The following is a 22,004-nucleotide window of genomic DNA, read 5'->3' as shown; positions in this document are numbered from 1 at the left end:
ATGTTAGGAAGCCACTAGAGCTACAGTATAAAATGTGTGTATAATTACTACATTTTTCTCTTTGTATGATAGCAAAATGTATCCACTATGGGAATAATAGCTCACTGGCTAGTAGTTCTAAAAACTACTTTTTTACTTAGGAAAACACAAATTTACAACAAGCCTGTACATAGGGAACTTCTAAAATTCTGATCCCTGTATCCCCAGATATTAAGTAAAATCCTTCTAGCTCCCGCAGTTATTTCTCTTTTTTGTGTTGCCTCCCAGAATCCTTCTGTAAAAAGATGCCATACAGCTCTTTCAGGCACACTGTTTTTAAAGAGTAGCTTGACGATCAGGTTTTAATTATCAATATGTCTTTCCTCTTGCAACTGGTAAGCACCAACTATTATGGTTGATGTTCATGCATCTGTAACCCTCTGCTGGGCTTAAAATGTGCTACAAGAAACAATGAAGAAATAGTGATTTTTTTTTATTAATACAGGGTGCCCACAAAAACACTCCTTGATTTTAAATGGTTACAAAATCAAAAGTTATTGGAATATGTTTATAAATAAGATGACAGCAAATACATTAACTCTAAACATTTCTTCTTTTCCACAACTTACTGAGGTAGGTGACTACCTTTTTGCAACAAGATGGGGCACCACCGCACTGGCATCTCGCTGTCCGTAATTTTCTCAATGAGCACATGCCAAATGGATGGATTGGTCGCGCTGGACAAAATGACCAGGTATTCCTCAAGTGGCCCCCGAGATCACTGGACATTACTGTTTGTGACTTTTTTCTTTGGGGGTACGTGAAAGACAGAGAACCTTCACTACCTGCAACTATGGATGATCTGCAAGAACGCATCACTGAAGCTATAAATGCGATCACACCGGATATGCTTTGGAGAGTCTGGTCCGAGCTCGATTATCGCATCGATGTTTGCCGAATAACAGGTGTGGCGCACATCGAGTGTATGTAATCAACCGATACCATATGAAACTTTATGAGTTGATGAAACTGTAGCCTCAAAGGTGAAAGAATATTTCAATAAATTTTGATCTTGTAACCATTTAAAATCAATGAGTGTTTTTGTGGGCACCCTGTATAATGTCTTTCATTGACATAATTCTCCAGGGGCTTGTACTAATACAATTTTACCACTGGATCTAAAACAAAACCTTGTGATTGCAAATGAGGATATACACCAGGCTACCCACTCCATCTCCTTGCTATTCTACTTAAAAATATAATAGTCTTGGAATACTACTTACACACCAATCCAGCCAGACTGATATGTTACTTTAAGTGAGGAAAAAGACAACCAACTATGGGGACCAATTCCAACTGTCTGTAGCCTGAACAGTCCAGGAGTATTTTCTTCAAACCACTTAGTAAACATTAAATGATCATTTCTGCCAGGCGTATCATACTTACACTAAGGCCTTCTTTGATGGAGGTTTTGAACTGCACTGGTTTTGGCAGGGTGATTATTCCTTTAATGCTCACTCTATTCTGGTCTCCATAACTCATTGGCAAATACATGTCTTTGCACTGCCAAAAAAAGAAAGGTGGTATGTAATGGGCTTCACTAAAAAATCATATAAATATTTTAAAGCTTTGTTTTAAGAATGTTTTGATTTGGTCTGCTTCAGGAAGCACCTGTGAAAGACACTCATAGGTATGTGTTCAGTTGGTTTATTTCTGGAAGATTCTTGGTGACAATAACAGGTGTCCCAAACCTTGTTCTTACATCAGATTAGCTGACACCAACAACAGTTACTGATCAGGTGATAAAATGACTTGTAAATGCCAGTTATACACTAGCTTTTTTGTTTAATAACTAGAAGGAAGTACAGCCTTGACAGGAACAGTCAGTGTTATTCAGATTACACTATAATCCATTTTTAACAATATACATTATGACTGGTCTCAATGCTGTAACCTCCCTACAGAAAATATCAGTTCCAGTTCACGGATATGCTTAACACCCAGAAAAAAAGGAACACTACAGTATTTACAAGGCCTTTCCACAAGTAGCAGGATCATCAAAGTATTGGATGTCCACATAACAGTGGACTATAGAGATAATTGGTTTTAATTCTCCTTCATCATGGCCTTGCTGCCAAATTTGAATACAGTTTCTACAATATGCCCCAGAACTGATTTTGATTAAATAATTAATGTTAAAATAACTAGATAATGAAATTCAAGGCCTCAAAATATTTGGCCAAGCATTAAATACCGAAGCTTGGCTTTGAGGAGCTCTTACAATCAGACCATAAGAAATTCTCTCACCGGTTATTTCGAATCTTTTCAAAAATGTACAGTAAGTAAAATCTGAGAAACAAGTGCAACAAGAAAAACCTGAGACGTCATTCTGCAACAAGCTTAATTATGTAATTATCACAATAAAAACCTACTGCATGGTGTTCAAGTAATAATACCTACCAATTAAAACAAACTATATACTGTATCTATTTGGCTTACCATTCTAAACAAAGAATTACAAGAGTATTGCAGCTTTGTGTGCGGGTACATTGCAGAGTCTTCTGCTCAGAATGTCTACCATGAAGAGGTATGTGGAAAACAACAGGCTTATTAAGAGCTCCATTACTTTCTGGCATGGGAATGCAGAACTATAATCTTACCCTGACTATGGTGATCCAGATCTGCTCCAAAGATGTCTGGTAACTGAGCCATAGGTTCAGCTTCCCAAGTTCCCGTTCATCGCCAGAAAGATTTATTGCATCTTGAAAAAAAAAAGGCACAAGCACTCAAGATATTGCATTATTTCCATAATGTAATAATTATTTCCAACTATGTTTTCTAGGCTTACAACATGTAATTTATTTTACTTCAAAAATATCAGACAATCTAGCTTGTAAAAATATTGTTTTAATGTGTTGTTTATTGAACAAAAAAAAAATTTTCTTCATATTTCCGCTTAAAGAACACTTGCCTAGTGTGATATGTGGCAGCAGCAGCATGATGCTCTAATATATTAGACTCCTGCAGGGTGTTGTAGGATAGACTGGCATTATCCATTTTGCTATGCCTGGAACACACTCCTTGGCTTAAAAAGCCAATGCCAGACACTCTTAATGTTTGCGAAAGAGTCTCTGTCCTCCTAACAGAGCCTCTTTGGAATGTAGTCTCTGCGCTTTATCTGAAAAAAGGATTAGTCACCAAGTTACACCATAGTGATGTCTTGTTGTGGTGCCAGTTAAAATACTTGCTCAAATAAAGAGCTATAACTCAAAGATTGGCAACCTTTGTGGACAAAACTTTGTATTAATAGTCAAGCAAAAAGAATGTGTTTATGTACAGTACTGTGCAAAAGTTTTAGGCAGATGTGAAAAAATGCTGTAAACAAAGAATGCTTTCAAAAATGGAAGTGTTAATCATTTATTTTCATCAATCAACAAAATGCAGTGAATGAACAAAAGAGAAATCTAAATCAAATCAATATTTGGTGTGACCACCCTTTGCCTTCAAAACAGCATCAATTCTTCTAGGTACACTTGCACACAGTTTTTGAAGGAACTCGGCTGGTAGGTTGTTCCAAACATCTTGGAGAACTAACCACAGATCTTCTGTGGATGTAGGCTTCCTCACATCCTTCTGTCTCTTCATGTAATCCCAGACACACTCGATGATGTTGAGATCAGGGCTCTGTGGGGGACATACCATCACTTCCATGACTTCTTGTTCTTCTTTATGCTGAAGATAGTTCTTAATGACTTTGGCTGTATGTTTGGGGTCGTTGTCCTGCTGCAGAATAAATTTGGGGCCAATCATACGCCTCCATGATGGTATTGCATGATGGATAAATATCTGCCTGTAGTTCTCAGCATTGAGAACACCATTAATCCTGACCAAATCTCCAACTCCATTTGCAGAAATGCAGCCCCAAATGTTCAAGAAACCTCCACCATGCTTCACTGTTGCCTGCAGACACTCATTATTGTACCGCTCTTCAGCCCTTCGATGAACAAACTGCCTTCTGCTACAGCCAAATATTTTGACTCATCAGTCCAGAGCACCTGCTGCCATTTTTCTGCACCCCAGTTCCTATGTTTTCGTGCATACTTGAGTCACTTGGCCTTGTTTCCACATTGGAGGTATGGCTTTTTGGCTGCAACTCTTCCATGAAGACCACTTCTGGCCAGACTTCTCCAGACAGTAGATGGGTGTGCCTGGGTCCAACTGGTTTCTGCCAGTTCTGAGCTGATGGCACTGCTGGACATCTTCCGATTTCGAAGGGTAATAAGCTTGATGTGTCTTTCATCTGCTGCACTAAGTTTCCTTGGCCGACCACTGCGTCTACGATCCTCAACGTTGCCCATTTCTTTGTGCTTCTTCAAAAGAGCTTGAACAGCACATCTTGAAACCCCCGTCTGCTTTGAAATCTTTGTCTGGGAGAGACCTTGCTGATGCAGTAGAACTACCTTGTGTCTTGTTGCTGTGCTCAATCTTGCCATGACATGAAACTGTCTTCCACAACCTCACCTTGGTAGCAGAGTTTGGCTGTTCCTCACCCAGTTTTAAACCTCCTACACAGCTGTTTCTGTTTCAGTTAATGACTGTGTTTCAGCCTACGTGTGACATTGATGATCATTAGCACCTGTTTGGTAGAATTGGTTGATCAGACACCTGACTAGAATCCTACAAAATCCCTGACTTTGTGCAAGTGTACCTGTAAGAATTGATGCTGGTTTGAAGGCAAAAGGTAGTAACACCAAATATTGATTTGATTTAGATTTTTCTTTTGTTTGCTCACTTTGCATTTTGTAAATTGATAATAATAAACAATCATTATTTATATTTCTGAAAGCATTCTTTGTTTACAGCATTTTTTCACACCTGCCTAAAACTTTTGTACAGTACTGAACATCCAAAGAAACAATGGCAAAATGTCTACTTCTTTCTTTAAATACTATTGCCAGAAACATCTGTGCTCTCTCGATATGTTTACTGCTTGGCCTGGCAATAACTTCTGCTCTCTATAGCAGGTATCTTGTTTCCTCGAGTGTGGCTGCAACAAAACATGCAGTGCTCCCTTTTACTCTGAAGAGCAGCCATGTGCAGGACATGAATAGTGGAAAACTTGCCATTAATTCAAACCTTAATAAGGAAAAGCAGGTGTGTAAGCAAGAGAGAGATCATATGTAATTAATAAAGTATCTATCTATCTATCTAAACCCATGTGTTCATCTTGCTCACATCAGGAGCTCACTGATCACTAGCTGCCCAGTCAAAAGAGGACAACTGTGTAAAAACCTCCAAAAGAAAACTGTCACACAGCCCAAAATCAGAAGGTGCAATCAAGGCAAAGAAAGAGAAAAGCTCCTGAGCAAAGAAAGTAAAGCACGCTTAAAGATCTTTCCACGTAAGCCAGAGAAAGTTGACCAGGAAATTAACAACACATCGACTAAACCATAAGTACACCTACTTTGATTCTGAGAATTATTAACTGTAACTTAACAGTTAGGATTAAGCCAGTTAATGTATTACTGTATTGGTATCACTGTAATTAAAAGGTAATAAACTCTGTGACGGATAAGTCTTTAGCTGTTTAAAGTTTCTTCCTAAACGCAGTAGGAAAGTTCGGAGCAGCATCTCACATGCATATACTGAAGCTCTGTGTGTGTGGGTGGGTGTGGGTGTGTATGTGGGTGTGTGTATGTGTATATGGGTGGTGGGGTTTGGGGTAACCCAGTGTAGAGAAGCAAATGAATGTGGCAGTGCAAAAACTAGAAGCTTTATAACTAGCTAATGAACATATTCATATTGACCAAATGAATTGAAAGATCAGAATTCATAAATTATGTACCTTTTTCAATAGGAGAGATAGTAGTAGGGTGTTGTCCCATGTTACTCATTATGGATGAAATGAGTCAAGCAAAATGACACATTTTATTGGCTAACTGCTCAGGAGAACAAGTGTTCGGAATGGCTTCAAAGCCCCCTCAACAGGCCACAAAGCGTAAGCCAAAAATATATTAGGTTAAATGGTGTGAGTTTTGGGAGTGTGAGCATGTGTTAGACTTGGAGTTATGACATTGCCATCTTAGTTGTTTACTAAATAGTATCCACTTCTTCTAGATTAGGCTATTGTCCCCTGTGCCACAAAAAGCAGGATCACAAAATGGATGAAGAGATGGATGAAAATGTTTTTTTCACATGTTTTAATAACAGCTGGTGATTTTGTGTGTGTGCATCAACTGTTTTAAAATAAGAGACGGACATAATTATTTAAATGTTTTATAATAAAAATGGTCTTGTTTTATTTGCTTTCTTCATTTAATAAAGTTAAATGTTCTGTTTTTTTTCTAGGCCAAAAGTTGCTAAGTAAACTTCATAAAAGAATTTAAAAGCCCACAACCTCCACGTATTGATTGTGTTTACAGTCTTCACTGTGCAAAAATGGACTGATAACTCTTTATGTCAGATGCAGACCTCATGTAAAACAATTTCATACTTTAGTGTTAGCTTTCAAAATGTGTGGATCAATGATTGTGTAACCTATGAATACTGTTAAATATAATTAACTGTATTGACTTTTTCGTTTCGATTGTGAGTGACCTACTTTGGATTGCTTCCAAGCCAAGCAAGGCCAAAGAGTAAACAGAAGATCATTTTGTTGGAGTGAGTTTTGCAAGCAAACCAGTCAATCTACTTTACTTGATTTAATAAGTCAACAAAAATCGTGTGCATGTTTTACAGCTTTTTTTGAGTGTTGGGCCCTTGTGTACTTTTTATGACAAACCACATTACTGTACTTCCTTTAGAAATAGAAGCCACCAGAAAGAAGACAGGAAATTAGTATAAAGATCAATTAATGTGGTTAACAAAAGCAGCATCAAAATAAACTTGAGAATACCAACTATTTTGGTTTTCATTTAACCAAAAGTATTTACTAATATTCTGTGTCACATGAAGTCGCACAGGATACTTGATCACAGCCCCCTTCTGATTGTAGGGAAGCAATCAGTCTTGTTAAAAGAATCAAATATGCACAATGCTTTTTAGTTTTTGATTAGTAATCACTTCAGAGCTGGTACTAAAGAAAATGTTATTATTAAATTATGCCAGTGTATTGTATTAACTCACAAATCAATTGTCATAGGACTTTTAATATTTCCCAGGACAAACATAACTACTGTGGGTGGTAGAGCCTTTTGGTATAGGTCCTTTAAAGTGAGGTGACATCCCCACCAATGTCAGAGATGAACTAGAAACTTTGATTTATCATGCTCTTCAGTCAGTTATATGTAGTTAATTCTGGACACGTTTAAAAGCTGCCACGGTCTCTACTTGAACTACAAGACTTGGTATTTATTCACAGCCTCATAATATTTTGCATTAAGAAATGACACTTTGTTCCTTTTTCAATACATTTAAAATACATTTTTTTCAACACAATTTCCACAAGTCATGTCAAGTACATGATTTACTATTCAACCATTTAGGATTTGTTTTGTTTTATAAACTGCTCGTTTTTCATGCACAGTTGAGTTAACAAATGTACTGGACTGAAGACAAAGTACAAGAACTTTCTGACAGTGTTCAACAAGACTTGGAGGCTGCAATGTACAGTGAAGTGGAAAATATGGTCAAAGAACTTGTCAGAATCGGGTATCTTGTGCAGTATAAAATAGTTTTGAGGCACAGCAAAAACTATTGTATACAAAAGCAGCAAAAAAAAAAATAACCATAGGAATAATTTCCTCCATATCTAAAATACAAGCAAGTATGAAAATCTTAATGCCTCCTTTATAATTTTTGCCCGTGGGATAAAAACAGATGGAACCAGGCCATCAGTCTCATCCTGGTTCCTTTTGTTGGTTATGCAGCGTTAGATTGTGAGTGTAGGATCCATCCATCCATTTTCCAACCCGCTGAATCCGAACACAGGGTCACAGGGGTCTGCTGGAGCCAATCCCAGCCAACACAGGGCACAAGGCGGGAACCAATCCCGGGCAGGGCGCCAACCCACCACAGGAGTGTAGGATATGCTCTTTATTCTATGAATGCACTTGTTTGCTAACCTCTGCACTGCTTCTAAACCTACTCTGTCATTATTTTAATATGGTGCTTATAGTTTAAAAGAAGGATTCTCAACAGTAAACTATATAATCTATATATATAAAATCCCTATGTGCGTCCAGGTGTCCATGTGTGGGTGTCTTCTGATGAAGTGCGCATGTGCGGGGCACGGTGCGATGCGCGATATTACTGTCAGAGAAAGTTAGAGGCGTTTTACGGAAATACAAACCAGTATTACTGCGAGAGGAAATTAAAGGTACACAATACAGTGACACATATTACAGCCACATACAAGCCAGTATTACTGTCAGAGGAGATTAAAGGCATATTACCGATGCGCACGCCTGTATTACCGCCAGAGAAAATTAAAGGTATATTACAGATATACAAGCCAGCGGATGTACAAGACGGTATCCTTCAATAAGGGTGCGCACAGGCATCCTTCAATAAGGGAGCGCACAAAAAGGCGAGCCTCAAAAGGGCAACCTCAATTGGGCGCAGCGAATAAAGGCGTGCATAAATAAAGATCTGCACCTTTGTTGCTCTTCACATATTCCAGAGCCATTTGAACTAAATTATCTACGAACGCCTTTATTCGCCGCGCTCAATTGAGGTCGCCCTTTTGAAGCTCGCCTTTTTGTGAGCGCCGTTATTGAATAGAGCCGTACAAGACAGTATTACTGTCACAGAAAATTAAAGACACACAATACACGGTGGCAGCCCACGAAGAACGGTCAGCTCAGCAAGTAAACATCAACAAAAGAAAGACTGAAAGAAAGAAAAATACGACCAACAAAAAGAATGAGGTCAAAGTCCCTTGCCATTTAATATAGACTGTTCCTACTAATGTTTATGCACTACTGTTCTAGCGCCCGTTATTGTAACGGGCTAAATGACTAGTTTAAACATAATGTCTCTTAATTCATAGTATATTCATATTTTTATAACAGAATAATACTTTCAAATCTACTGAACACAGGTCAGGGTCATGTGGGTGCAAACCTTTCCTTTAAACACTGGGGGCAAGGCAGGAGCCAGCTCTGGACAGAGCACCTGTCCAGTCCAGGGGCCTCATATATAAACAGTGCGTACACACTGCATAATATACTGCATACGCCCGTTTCCATGCTCACATCGCGAATTATGAAGACTAAATTTGGCTTAAAGCCATACACATTCTCACGCTAGCTCAGACCATTGTGTACGCCATTTTTCAGCTTGGTTTTGCAAACTGGCGGCACCCAGAGTCAAAGCAGTGCTACTGTTCCTGTGTGGTTTCCCTTTATTTTTTAGATTCATGTCCCTGACGCGGCTTTATCAAATACACTGAAATTAACCACTTATCATTTTTAGTTTAAGGCATCTGATTGTAATCAACCTGTAACCATATAATGGTGCACGGAATGGCCAAACTATTCCAAATACCAAAGCTGCTTTAACATTGTTACTTTCAGTGCACCACTCAGAGTATTTTAACCCAGCAGCTGATTGGAAAGCTCTATGGCAGATTGTGTCAAGAGCGGAGAGAATTATCAGGGTACAGCATCTACCCTGGAGAATATTTACAGCACACTCTGATTCAGCCATATGCACAGTCTATTTGAACTTCTCCCATTCAGCAAACACGTCAGAGCCTTTCCTGTAGGGACCTCGCGGTTCAAAAACAGTTCCATCCCAAGAGCTCTAAACGCACTCAATCAGTCCATCAATTCCTCCTGGTAGAACTGCTTATACTTATAAGTACAATTACCTCACTGTAAACATGCATTACAGTTGTAATACTGCACAACCTGAGCCACTTATGCTTTCATATTGTATATTTTTCATTGTTTTTAAGCGTATTATTATTATTGTGGTTGTTGTTATTTTACCATTTTATAAGAAAACTAGTCATTTAGCCTGTTACAATAACGGGTGCTAGAACAGTAGTGCATAAACATATTAAATGGCAAGGGACTTTGACCTCATTCTTTTTGTTGGTCGTATTTTTCTTTCTTTCAGCCTTTCTTTTGTTGATGTTTACTTGCTGAGCTGACCGTTCCTCGTGGGCTGCCGCCGTGTATTGTGTGTCTTTAATTTTCTGTGACAGTAATACTGTCTTGTACATATTTCCGTAAAACGCCTCTAACTTACTCTGACAGTAATATCGCGCATCGCACCGTGCCCCGCGCATGCGCACTTCACCAGAAGACACACACACACGGACACCTGGACGCACAAAGGGATTTTACTAAAGAGGATAAGTTTATGGAGGATTTGCATATTGAATCTCATTCTACCAAACAATAAAAATAAAGGAATTCAATTCAATTCAATAGAAGAGAGCGCGTTTTTACAGATGATGATGAATGCCTTCTGAGTCAGGTGAAATGCAGTAAAGTTTATATATTATACTATACAGATAATTTTTTAACTTCATTTAAATAATGTATACTGTTAAAAATTAAACATGTAGACACTGTGGACGGCGGTAGTGATAAACTGGTGCCCCATTCAGGGATTGTTCCTGCCTCATGCTGTATGCTTGCTGGGACCCTGGATGGATGTAATAATTAAACATGTACTACAAAGATATTTCAATGTTCCTTAAAGGTTTTGAAGAATCTGCATTCTAAGCTTACAGATGGCTTGACATTTATTAAAGAGTTGATTGTTAGGCGATTGGTTACGTAGAGAAAGAAAAGGAATGACATAAATTGGGGGTTATTACGCTTCAAAGGGACAGTATTGTCCTCACAGGTGGTGCAGTGGTAGTGCTGCTGCTTTGCAGTAAGGAGACTGTGGAAGATTGTGGGTTCGCTTCCCAGTTCCTCCCTGTGTGGATAGCGCTTTGAGTACTGAGAAAAGCGCTATATAAATGTAATGAATTATTATTATTATTGTTGCATTCAATTTTTTTATCGAGGGTCATGCGCAGCGCAGCAAGCATCTTGTGGGAGGCAGGAACAATCTCTGGACGGGGGACAGCTCGTAGCTACCACAGCACAACCTTGCCCCCATGTTTAATGCACGCTTTAATCCCTATCATCACAAAAATGATATCAAGTATACATCTTAGTATTTAAATTGTTCAGAGACCTTTGATATCATGAATGTAATGTATTCTGTGTCCTGTCGGCAGAAGAGAAAGCCAGTTTAAGAAGCACGTAGTGATCCACACACATGGAGTACATTGATGAACACATAGAATTTAACATGCTACTTTAGTTACGATTGGATTTGAGATACTAGTAAACGATTTTAAAATGAAGCTTATCACATTCTACTTTAATGACAAAAGAAACTACGTGATTAAAGTGGAAATTTCAACCTTTTTGTCCACTGTGTCCATGTTTTTTTCCTCTCTCTGTATGCTTTCATATCACACTCAGATGGTGGGATACGACTTGCCTTTTCACGGCAACTTTGATATCTGACCACTTCTTTTTTATTTTGGGCACTGTGCGACTTTCTGAACTTGAACTTTCAAGTTTCTAAGCCACTCTATTTCACTCTAACAACTTTTTTTGTTGTTTATACCACTAAATAGTATGTTTTTCCTTGTCTCCACTTGGTATTTGCTGAAATTCTTCTATTTTCCCTGTGCTTTTGCCATTGTCTTTTAACCAAACACTGAATAGAAAGGGAATTTTATTTTGATTTGAATTATGGGAGGACTTGGGGTGGGGCAGCAGGAGCATGCACGAGCATTACTTTTCACGCTGAGTGGGACTTATGTAGTGGAAGTGTGTGGAAATTAGCTTACGCACAGTGTTGTGCTTCTATATTTTTTTGTGCGTACACACATTTCCACTTCTGTTCATGCGCCATGTTTTAGTGTGAATTGCACTCACTCATACTTACACTCATTCAGGGTCTGATAACATTTTCTAATTAGCCTAACCTGCTCATCTGCATGGAAGTGGGAGAAAAATTGGAGTACCCAGAGAAAAACCACACAGACATGGGAAGGCCATTCATCTATCCATTCCCTAACTTGCTTATCCAGGGCAGGGTCGTGAGGAGGCTAAAGCCTATCCAAGCAAGCATCTGTCGCAATGCAGGGACAATCCCTGTGCATGGTACCACTTGTAAAGAATATGTAAACTCCACACCATACTCTTTTACTAAAAAAAGTGGTTATATTGACTAATCATGGAACCAAGCATTTCACGTTTACACTGTACACATGACAATAATGATTCTATAAATCTATATTATTTTATTTAACTTGGTGTATGTTATCCTAATAATATAAATCTCCACAACCACTTTCTAAACTTGCTTTATCCATTAAAGTGGTTGGAAAATCCGTGGCATAAACCAGCAGCATCAGTTATAAGGAAGGATGCAATTGTGTAAGAATCAACAAGCCTTTGCAGAGTAAACATACTGAGGCAATTAGTTACCTGAACACATTCAAAGTACCCTGAAAAGGAAGTGTATGTGGGGAAAGGGAATGAACTCCATAGAGAATGAGCAGGTGGGTAACCAGTGCGCCCCTACACTAAGAACATAATATAATTTTCTCACTTAATCCATCTGAGGGTTTTGGGGAACTGTAGCCTAACTTGGTAGCACTGGGCACAAGGCATGAAACAGCTCTGTATGGTCCATTAAAGCCCCACTTGTGCACACAACCAAACAGAAAAAACAATTTGGAGTTAGCCAGTCAACCTAACATGCAAATTTTGGTGGAAGTGGGAGGAAGGCCACAATAACTGGAGGAAAAACTACGCAGACACAGGGACAATGAACAAATTTACTTGGACTGCATTTAGGCATGGGATTTAAGCTAAGAACATGGAATCACGAGGTAGCAGCATTATCTGCTGCACCCCTCTATGCCAACCTACACCCTTTGAAATGAATCAGTGCTTCTAAAAAAAAATATTCATGATCTTTGTGTCCTAGAAAAATATCCTGTACACAATGGTGGCTCCAGTTCTCACTTTAAGGTCAGCCTTGACAGCTGATACTTCTAAACACGGCACAGTGACGTATGGGAGAAGGGGTTAGAAGAGCTGCAATAACTAATCACATCTTACTGTCACATGGTATCTCGGAAGCTTCTTTGGATTATAAAATCTGTTAGGTAAATTTTGGCAACTGACATTTTTCATGGCACAGTACTTCTTTTTTTGTGACAACTGATATATCATCATTATGGCTAATTTGACCTCAACATTCCATGATCGGAGAAGAACAATAAAAAGATGTAATCGTAAAATTGGAAAAAAAAATAATATGAATCAGCTGAGTAATGTCACCCCTCCACAGGTGTATCACGGAAGGCTGTCATGGTAGCTAGTGATTAGAGGGGCAATTATGTTGTTTCTCAAACACAGACCTGATCTGAATGCAGTAGTTTCACAACATTAAATCTCAATGCTGACATCATTCCAGATAATACACAGAATAAAAAAGGAAAGGTGATGTAAAGCACAGTTACCAAAATCTTCAGTATTGAATCTAACACAGAGCAGCTCAAACTACTTCAAATGATACCTTAGAAATGTCAACTGATATTCTATAGCACAATATAATCTGCATGTCTCCACAATTCGTGACTCTTTTTTTAATCTATTCAATAAGGGGATGGGCAGTTATTAACAAAAAAAAAATCTCAGTTTTTTGACCAACATAGCATGATGACATCTTAAAGGCTCTTTTTTGAATTATCTTTAAGTAATCTCACAATAATGGAAGTGGACACTAAAACAAGATTCATTTCTCTTTTTATTTTAGTTTACTTGCTTGTTAAAATTCTACAATTTTAATTTCTACATTTTTTTCTTAACAAGCAATCAATTCACAGTGAGTTTTAAACAGCTAACTCTAGATGACTCCATACCTTTTTAACAGCATTCACTGTAAATAACATGTTTAAATATTAAGAAAAAAATAAGGTGTTGAGAGTTATTAAGCCACTCCAGTACACAACACTTTTGTTGTAAAAATAAATCACAAATACAAATTGTAAATAGAAGAGAATGGCAACAAGCTGTACAAGTTATCTTATTAAAAAACATAAAGATGAACACAAGAAGTGACTTCTAATCCACCTTAATAATGGCATACGTGTCTGTTTGTCTGTCTGTGGGTCAGTCCAGTTGCTTTGTCTTTGTCATTCCAAAAGATGCCGGATCACAAGCATTTTTATTAATAAAATGCATTGCATTTGTCACTCCAACAGATGACGCATCACAAACATTAACACTGCTTTTCCTAATCCCACACCAAACAGCCTATAACAGTGACCTATGCATTGCATGCTGCACTGCAAACATTAACGCTGAGGTCCATGTTGATTACTTTAACCCATCTTAGACAGGTAGCACAGCTAGTTAATAAATGAAATGGAATTATAACCTGCCACCACTCCCCATGCAGAACATGGCCTGCCAACATTTGACATGAACCAAAGGTAAATTAAGAAACAGAGCTGGTCTTGCAACAAAATACGTAAGCAAACCAGTCAAGATAAGTAGCCATTAATTCATGACATTAAGTTTAGTTTTTGTTTGTTGTCACTGAGAAAAAAGAGAGCCCACAATATCAGTGGAAAAAATATGTAGAAATAGACAGCAGGAATCCATAAGAATCATGCTCATTTTTACTAAAATGGTAAAAAGACCATAAATATATAATATAATATATTTTACATAAATTTAATATATTTATATAACATAATATATATTTATACTTATAATACATAATATAATAAATTATATATATTCATATATTAGTGTATCTTCTATACAAAGTACTGTATTTAGATAATATAAAAAATTAAGTCTCAATGTCTTATTTAGGTGAATAAAAAATAAAGCTCAGTCATTCTAAGAGCCCTAGAGAATAAGAATTTAAGAAAGAAACACTACTGATCCCTCTGTTGCAAAAAGAAAAATGTTGTCAAGCAGACAGGAAAGAGCCAGATTAAGAACAGGAAACAGCAACAAATTGTTACCTAGGCTTCGATTGCTGCCTTGGGAATCCCTCTTTGAGGATGCACTACTTTGAACACTGGACACTGAATCATAGCGCTGAGAAATACAAAAAAGAAGAGACACTCAGAGAGATAAAATCACCCTGCTGTGAACAACAACCCAATCTTCTTCAAGCAGTTATAAAAATAAATCTACTGCTATTTGCTTTCCATTTGTAAAAACCTTTGACAACAGTAGTACTGTGGCAATAAAAAAAGCCTTTGAATCTTAAAATAAATATTTTAGTTTGAATAAGTCTGCTCTCAGTAAACTGTCTATCAATTTCTAGGTTAGAAAGTATTCTTGTGTATTCTGCTGCCATTAATCAAATACAAAAGGAAAAAAGATTTGACCTGCAGAAAATGGCTCTCATCTCAGCAGTCTACCTTTATATAGCTGAAATTGAAATGGCAGCACCCACTTAATACAAAATTCACCAACTTGATACCTCCCATTTATAAAAGAAATTAAGAAAAGGTAACAGTTAACCTATGCATACATTTACTTTACCCGAATAGATGTATTACAATGAATAAAGTAACTCTTGTTTAGAGGTAGCGATGTGCTGCTACATAAAGGGAGGCCTGTCCACACTACCTGCAGTTTGATGGAAGATATTGAGTTTCATTAAATTTCCAGCTGTAATCCCCATATCATGATCTACCATCAGAAAATGGAGCAGTTTTCAAAACACTGAACTGAGATAAGTATGCATAAGTATGTCTCGGATTTGCTTGTTTTTCATGTGACTTTGACAATACAGTGGATTCAGAAAGTTTTTAGACTCCTTCACGTTTTTTCATTTTTTATTATGCTGCAATCGTCTGTTAAAATCATTTAGATTCATTTTCTGGCCACCTCAAGCAACACTCAGATGACAAAGTGAAAGAAGGATTTTAACATTTTGACAAATTTCTTAAAAATAAAAAAGTAAAAATATTACATTGACAAAAGCATTCAGAGCCTTTGCTTTGGCTCAGGTGTACCCCATTCTATTGATCATCAATGAGATGTTTGTACACAAACATGATTCGAAAAGGCACCCACCTGCCTATGGAAGGTTCCATAGCTAAGCCATGAGGTCAAAGGAATTGTCTGCAGAATGTAGAGACAGGATAGTACTGTGGCACAGACCTGGGGAAGGCTACAAAAAAATCCTGCAGCACTGAAGGGTCTCAAAAGCACAGCGTCCTCAATAATTCTTAGAAGGAAGAAGTTTGGAATGATTTTGACTCTACTTGGAGTGCACCACCCAGTCAAGCTGAGCAATACTGGGAGAATGTCCATGGTAACAGAGGTGACCAAGGACCAGACAGTTACTCTGGCGGTGCTACAGAGAACCTGTGTGAAGATGGAAGAAACTTCTAGAAGGGCAACAATCATTCCATCACTCCAGTGATCTGGGCTGTATGGCTGAGTGGTAAGAAAGAAGACTCTCCTCAGTAAAAGGCACATGGAAGTCTGTTTGGAGCTTCCAAAAAGGCACCTAAACAACTTTCAGACTGTGGAAAACCAAGATTCTCTGTTCTGATGAAACAAAGATTAGCCCTATGTTTGGAAGAAACCAGGCACCGCTCATCATCTGTGCAGTACCATTCCAGTGGTGAAGCATGGCGTTGGCAGCATCATTTTCTGGAGTTGTTTTTTAGTGGCAGGAACAAGGACACTAGACAGGCTTGAGGGAAAGATGAGCAAAGCAAAGTACAGAGATTTCCTTAGTGAAAACCTAATCCATAGTTATCTGGACCTCAGACTGAGCCAAAAGTTCACCTTACAACAGCACAATGCAAAGACAACATAAGAGTGGCTTAGAGAAAACTCTAGGAATGTCCATGAGTGGCCCAGCCATAGTCTAGACTTGAACCCAATCAAACATCTCTGGAAAGACCTAAAAACAGCTATCCACTGATGGTCTCCAGGCAAGCTGACAGAGCTTGAGAGGATCTGCAGAGAAGAATGGCAGAAAATCCCCAAATACTGGTGCCCGAAGCTTATTGTGACATACCCAAGAAGAATCTAGGCTGTAATCACTGCCAAAGGTCCTTCAACTAAGTACAGAGTAAAGGGTCTGAATACACATGTCAGTGAGATATTTCAGTTTTATTTTTTGTTTTTGTTAGAAATACGTAAGAATTTCTAAAATCCCGCTTTTGTTTTAGTATTCTTGAGCACTTAATACTGCTTGATGTGGGGAAAAAAATAACTTAAAGGAGTTTAGCACAAAGCTGTAACACAGCAAAATGTGAAAGAAGTGAAGCGGTCTGAATACTTTCTATATCCACTGTAAATGCAGTGGAAAGACAAGAATGATAAAACCACAATAGGTTTCACATTTCTGTCCAGTGATGAAATGAAATGTGTCACCTTTACATATGCTTCAATGGTGTTGTCTATGGACACAAATCTGTAGGTCAAAAAATGAATGCAACTATGTATTTTATAAATATTAATGTGGCTTTGTTTAAATATATTTGCTTGCTCTTCAGCAACTCATATGCTATATTTAAATAACACTGAGCACAAAAAGAACAATCAGAGCACCAACTACAAACACAGTTATTACAAGTATATTGCTTTGTTCTGTAATGAGTAAAAAATGGGGAAAGCAGAAGACTTCCAGTTTCTAGAATTTTTTTCCCAGTCCTCCTTTTTTTTTGTTGCCAGCTTCCTTATTTAAAGCATTGAGGACGTTATCAAAGCTTGGATGTGTGTTTTTACAGAGTTTGTTCAGTCCTGCTGATTTCAAATCAAATCATTTACATTTGTGACGTAATACATACTGAGCTGCAAGTTCAACATTGCTAAAGCCTTCACAGGAAATACAGATATTAGTAAATGCATACTAAAGCACAGAAAAGCAAAGCTGGAGTTATTTAGAGCTCACCTGAAAGTGGGGCCGTTGGGAAGCAAGATCAAACACAGAACATGTTAGACCAGCATGGTTTACTTGCTTGCCGCCTTTCTGGTCCCATACTACGGATAAATTAAAGAATATAAAAATGAACGATAATATAACCAAAATGCTTCAGTGGATACTGACATAATTTCTTTACAGCCTGAAAAATCAACTCAGGTACATACAAATAAAAAATACACACCTATAGACAGAATTTAGAGCTTAAAAACATGATCTTGTATTTAGCATGTTTTTAACTTAGGTTCTGCTGACTTGATTTGGATATCCTAAAGTTAGCAACAAAAATAATACAGTATAAATCAAATTATAAAATAATAAGGTTGTGAAAGTTAAATCATGTATTCCAAAAAGAACTGTGGGTTCTCTCAAACAGAACTCACCCACTACATTTACTATTCCAGTTGTTACCATCAGGTCACAGATTCAGCTTTTCGTGAGTTAAAACACTCCTTCATCCCAGCTACTATTTATCTTCTTCATAAGTTTTACTTTAATAAACAGCTACAGGTTTGACTTGTGGGGCCAAATGTTCGTCATTCTTTACAATCATTGGATAAGCCTAAAAGCTGGTTTACTTTCAAGAGAGCTGATTTGACATTACAATTATTATGCTCACTACTATATATTATTCATTTGTACAATTTATGTGTTATGGATGAGCTACTGTTATCAGTGTTTTTAATGTGGTGTTGATCTCTCTGTAAAAACCCTGTTGTCAAACATATTTATAAGTATAAATTGAAATTGAATTGAACTGAATTTAACTGAAAGCTGTGGTCTACTTCATTTCAGAGGAAAAGTGTTTTTGAAAAACAAAAATAGCTAATCATTGTGACGTACATTAAAAACTAATCATTAAGAAACCACACCCTGCACCCATGGTAGTCCTTCATTAGTCACTCAGTATTTCTTTGATGCATTTTCCTTCAGGAATCTGATCTGAATGAGGACAAATTGTTAATTGTAGTGCCCACCTGAATAAAACAAAAAAGCTTTTCAAATCTAAAAGCAAACAGCAGTGTCAATGAGAAGCTTCATACTGTATACTAATAGGGCACCTCTGATTTTTCACGTAACAGTTCAGTTATTCATAAAGATAACAATTACACAGTTTTGCACCAGAGTAACATAATTTGGTGGGGGCAGTTCAGTGGCTAAGATACATGGCAACCTTCAAGTGTTTGAGTGTAAATTAAAAATAAGTTGTTGCCAACATACTAAGAGTATTATATGTATTCCTTTATGACCCAAGACTGACGAAGCTACACAACAGATCCACATACAATACTCACTAAGAGTACTGTGTCTGCACTAGACTCTCCTCTGCTTTTGAAGAAGGATACAAATGAGCTTGTTGCCTGTCTAGTAAATACATCTGTTCTGTATCATATGCTAAACATTTACCCATGTGCCAGGACAGCATATTCATTCACTGCAAGTGAACCACTCATCTAGATCCTATTCTCTTCTGTATCCTACAGCTTACACATACAGAATGACTGCATGGAACATTGCCCTGTGTAATCAGCCTTTAAGCATGGCTCTATTTTGTTCTGTACTTGTCTTGTAAATTGAAAACTTATTCATGTGCCAACATTGCAAATTCAGTGAAATCAAAGTATTAACCAGGAATTAATTTTGTTCTGCATCCTTCACTTACACATTTTCCAGCACTCTATATTTGTCCATTAATCCATCCATCCATCCATTTTCCAACCCGCTGAATCCGAACACAGGATCACGGGGGTCTGCTGGAGCCAATCCCAGCCAACACAGGGCACAAGGCAGGGAACCAATCCCGGGCAGGGTGCCAACCCACCGCAGGACACACACAAACACACCCAGCACACACTAGGGCCAATTTAGAATCGCCAATCCACCTAACCTGCATGTGTTTGGACTGTGGGAGAAAACCGGAGCGCCCAGAGGAAACCCACGCAGACACGGGGAGAACATGCAAACTCCACGCAGGGCGGACCCGGGAAACGAACCTGGGTCTCCTAACTGCAAGGCAACAGCGCTACCACTGCGCCACCGTGCCGCCCCTGTCCATTAATCCATTAGTAAATTAATATTTCTCCCATCCTGTTCTGTGTCTTCTAGTTTTAATATGTACAAATAGAGCACATTGCCCCAGTGCACTCAAACCATATAAATGGGAGTATTTTGTTTGGTATTATTTGTTTTGTAAACTGACATTTTTCTACTGTGCCAACATAGCACATTTGTTTAGTGCAATCAAACTATTAACTGAAATGCCATTCTTTTTTGAATCAACTGCTCTGTATCCTAGAGTTTACATTCACTCAAGTGCATTCAGACATTAATCATAGTTCCATTAGAGTAATCAAAAGGAATAACATTAGCAAACAAATTAATATTTACCAAGTTCTGGTTTAAAGTATCGAACTAATGATTTTTTTTGCGACCTGCCAGCTGCCGCCCACACTTCCAGCTTGAGTTCCTGCCTCAGCTTATCGAGTACTTCAGGACTACTACAACTTGCCCAATAGGAAAGGGCAAGAGTGTTACCAAAAAATACTCATGGAAAGATTTTATCAGCACAGGTAGCATTTGAAAATAATATGAGGAAAAAAAAGCCTTTTTTAAAAAGATTAGAGCTTATCGTTTTCAGCAGTGTTCAGCAAAATCTCTTGTAGTGTTTGTAGAGCAGAAGCCCTTATTGATACTTGTGTTAGCAGAAATTTGATTAGCAACAGCATGAAATCTGCGATGAAAAATAACTCAGACATCTATTTCATTTGTTTTTCCACCTCCACACTCATCACGGCAAGGCTGTGGATTGTGCAACAGTTGCACAATGATGTGAAACATAACATCCTGAAATATAATTAGGAGCCACTCACTGATTTTATAAAGGTACTGTTTCCATTACATAGTTACAATGAACTGGATGAGCTCCAGGGACCATCCACACGCAAACACATATACATATAAACAGTAACATTTGGTTAATTCAGAGTCCTTTATTAACTTAACATACACATCTTTAAAATCGTGAGAGGAAACCAGAGTGAGTGAAGGACCATGAAGAGAGAAATTTATAGGCAGGGAAACATAAACCAGGTTTCTGGAGCTCTGAAACAGCGATGCTGATCATGACACCACTGTATAATGTACCCATAATTCACAAAAAAAGTTAAAGCTTACTTTAATCCTGGGTATGTACCAAAGCTTGTATCATTGGGTACTACACATCAAAATAACACTATGTTAAATTAACATTTAAAATCTGCAGTATATACGGTTGTAACCAGAGTTGAAAAGGCACTTGTGATCAATGTAATACTTGATCTGTAATATAGATTATGTGCAAATACAGTGGTGTGAAAAACTATTTGCCCCCTTCCTGATTTCTTATTCTTTTGCATGTTTGTCACACAAAATGTTTCTGATCATCAAACACATTTAACCATTAGTCAAATATAACACAAGTAAACACAAAATGCAGTTTTTAAATGATGGTGTTTATTATTTAGGGAGAAAAAAAATCCAAACCTACATGGCCCTGTGTGAAAAAGTAATTGCCCCCTTGTTAAAAAATAACCTAACTGTGGTGTATCACACCTGAGTTCAATTTCCGTAGCCACCCCCAGGCCTGATTACTGCCACACCTGTTTCAATCAAGAAATCACTTAAATAGGAGCTGCCTGACACAGAGAAGTAGACCAAAAGCACCTCAAAAGCTAGACATCATGCCAAGATCCAAAGAAATTCAGGAACAAATGAGAACAGAAGTAATTGAGATCTATCAGTCTGGTAAAGGTTATAAAGCCATTTCTAAAGCTTTGGGACTCCAGCGAACCACAGTGAGAGCCATTATCCACAAATGGCAAAAACATGGAACAGTGGTGAACCTTCCCAGGAGTGGCTGGCCGACCAAAATTACCCCAAGAGCGCAGAGACGACTCATCCGAGAGGTCACAAAAGACCCCAGGACAACGTCTAAAGAACTGCAGGCCTCACTTGCCTCAATTAAGGTCAGTGTTCACGACTCCACCATAAGAAAGAGACTGGGCAAAAACGGCCTGCATGGCAGATTTCCAAGACGCAAACCA

General features: G+C 38.0%; 1 protein-coding gene across 2 annotated transcripts in view; it reads right to left on the bottom strand.

Moving 5' to 3' along the window:
* The window catches only part of LOC114666821 (tandem C2 domains nuclear protein), a 65,199-nt gene that overhangs the window by 19,685 nt on the left and 23,510 nt on the right, over nt 1–22,004 (bottom strand). For both annotated transcript variants that reach the window (XM_028821833.2, XM_028821834.2), the window contains exons 5-8: nt 17,893–17,981; nt 14,990–15,065; nt 2,640–2,740; nt 1,426–1,542 (exon numbers count right to left, since the gene is read on the bottom strand). In XM_028821833.2, coding sequence (XP_028677666.1) covers nt 1,426–1,542; nt 2,640–2,740; nt 14,990–15,065; nt 17,893–17,981 — 383 coding nt within the window. The remainder of the gene's footprint in view (nt 1–1,425; nt 1,543–2,639; nt 2,741–14,989; nt 15,066–17,892; nt 17,982–22,004) is intronic.

The sequence above is a fragment of the Erpetoichthys calabaricus genome, chromosome 16 (assembly GCF_900747795.2).
Source record: "Erpetoichthys calabaricus chromosome 16, fErpCal1.3, whole genome shotgun sequence".
Lineage (NCBI taxonomy): Eukaryota > Metazoa > Chordata > Cladistia > Polypteriformes > Polypteridae > Erpetoichthys > Erpetoichthys calabaricus.
Note: the sequence above shows the minus strand (reverse complement) of the source record. Positions and strands in the feature narration are given on the sequence as shown.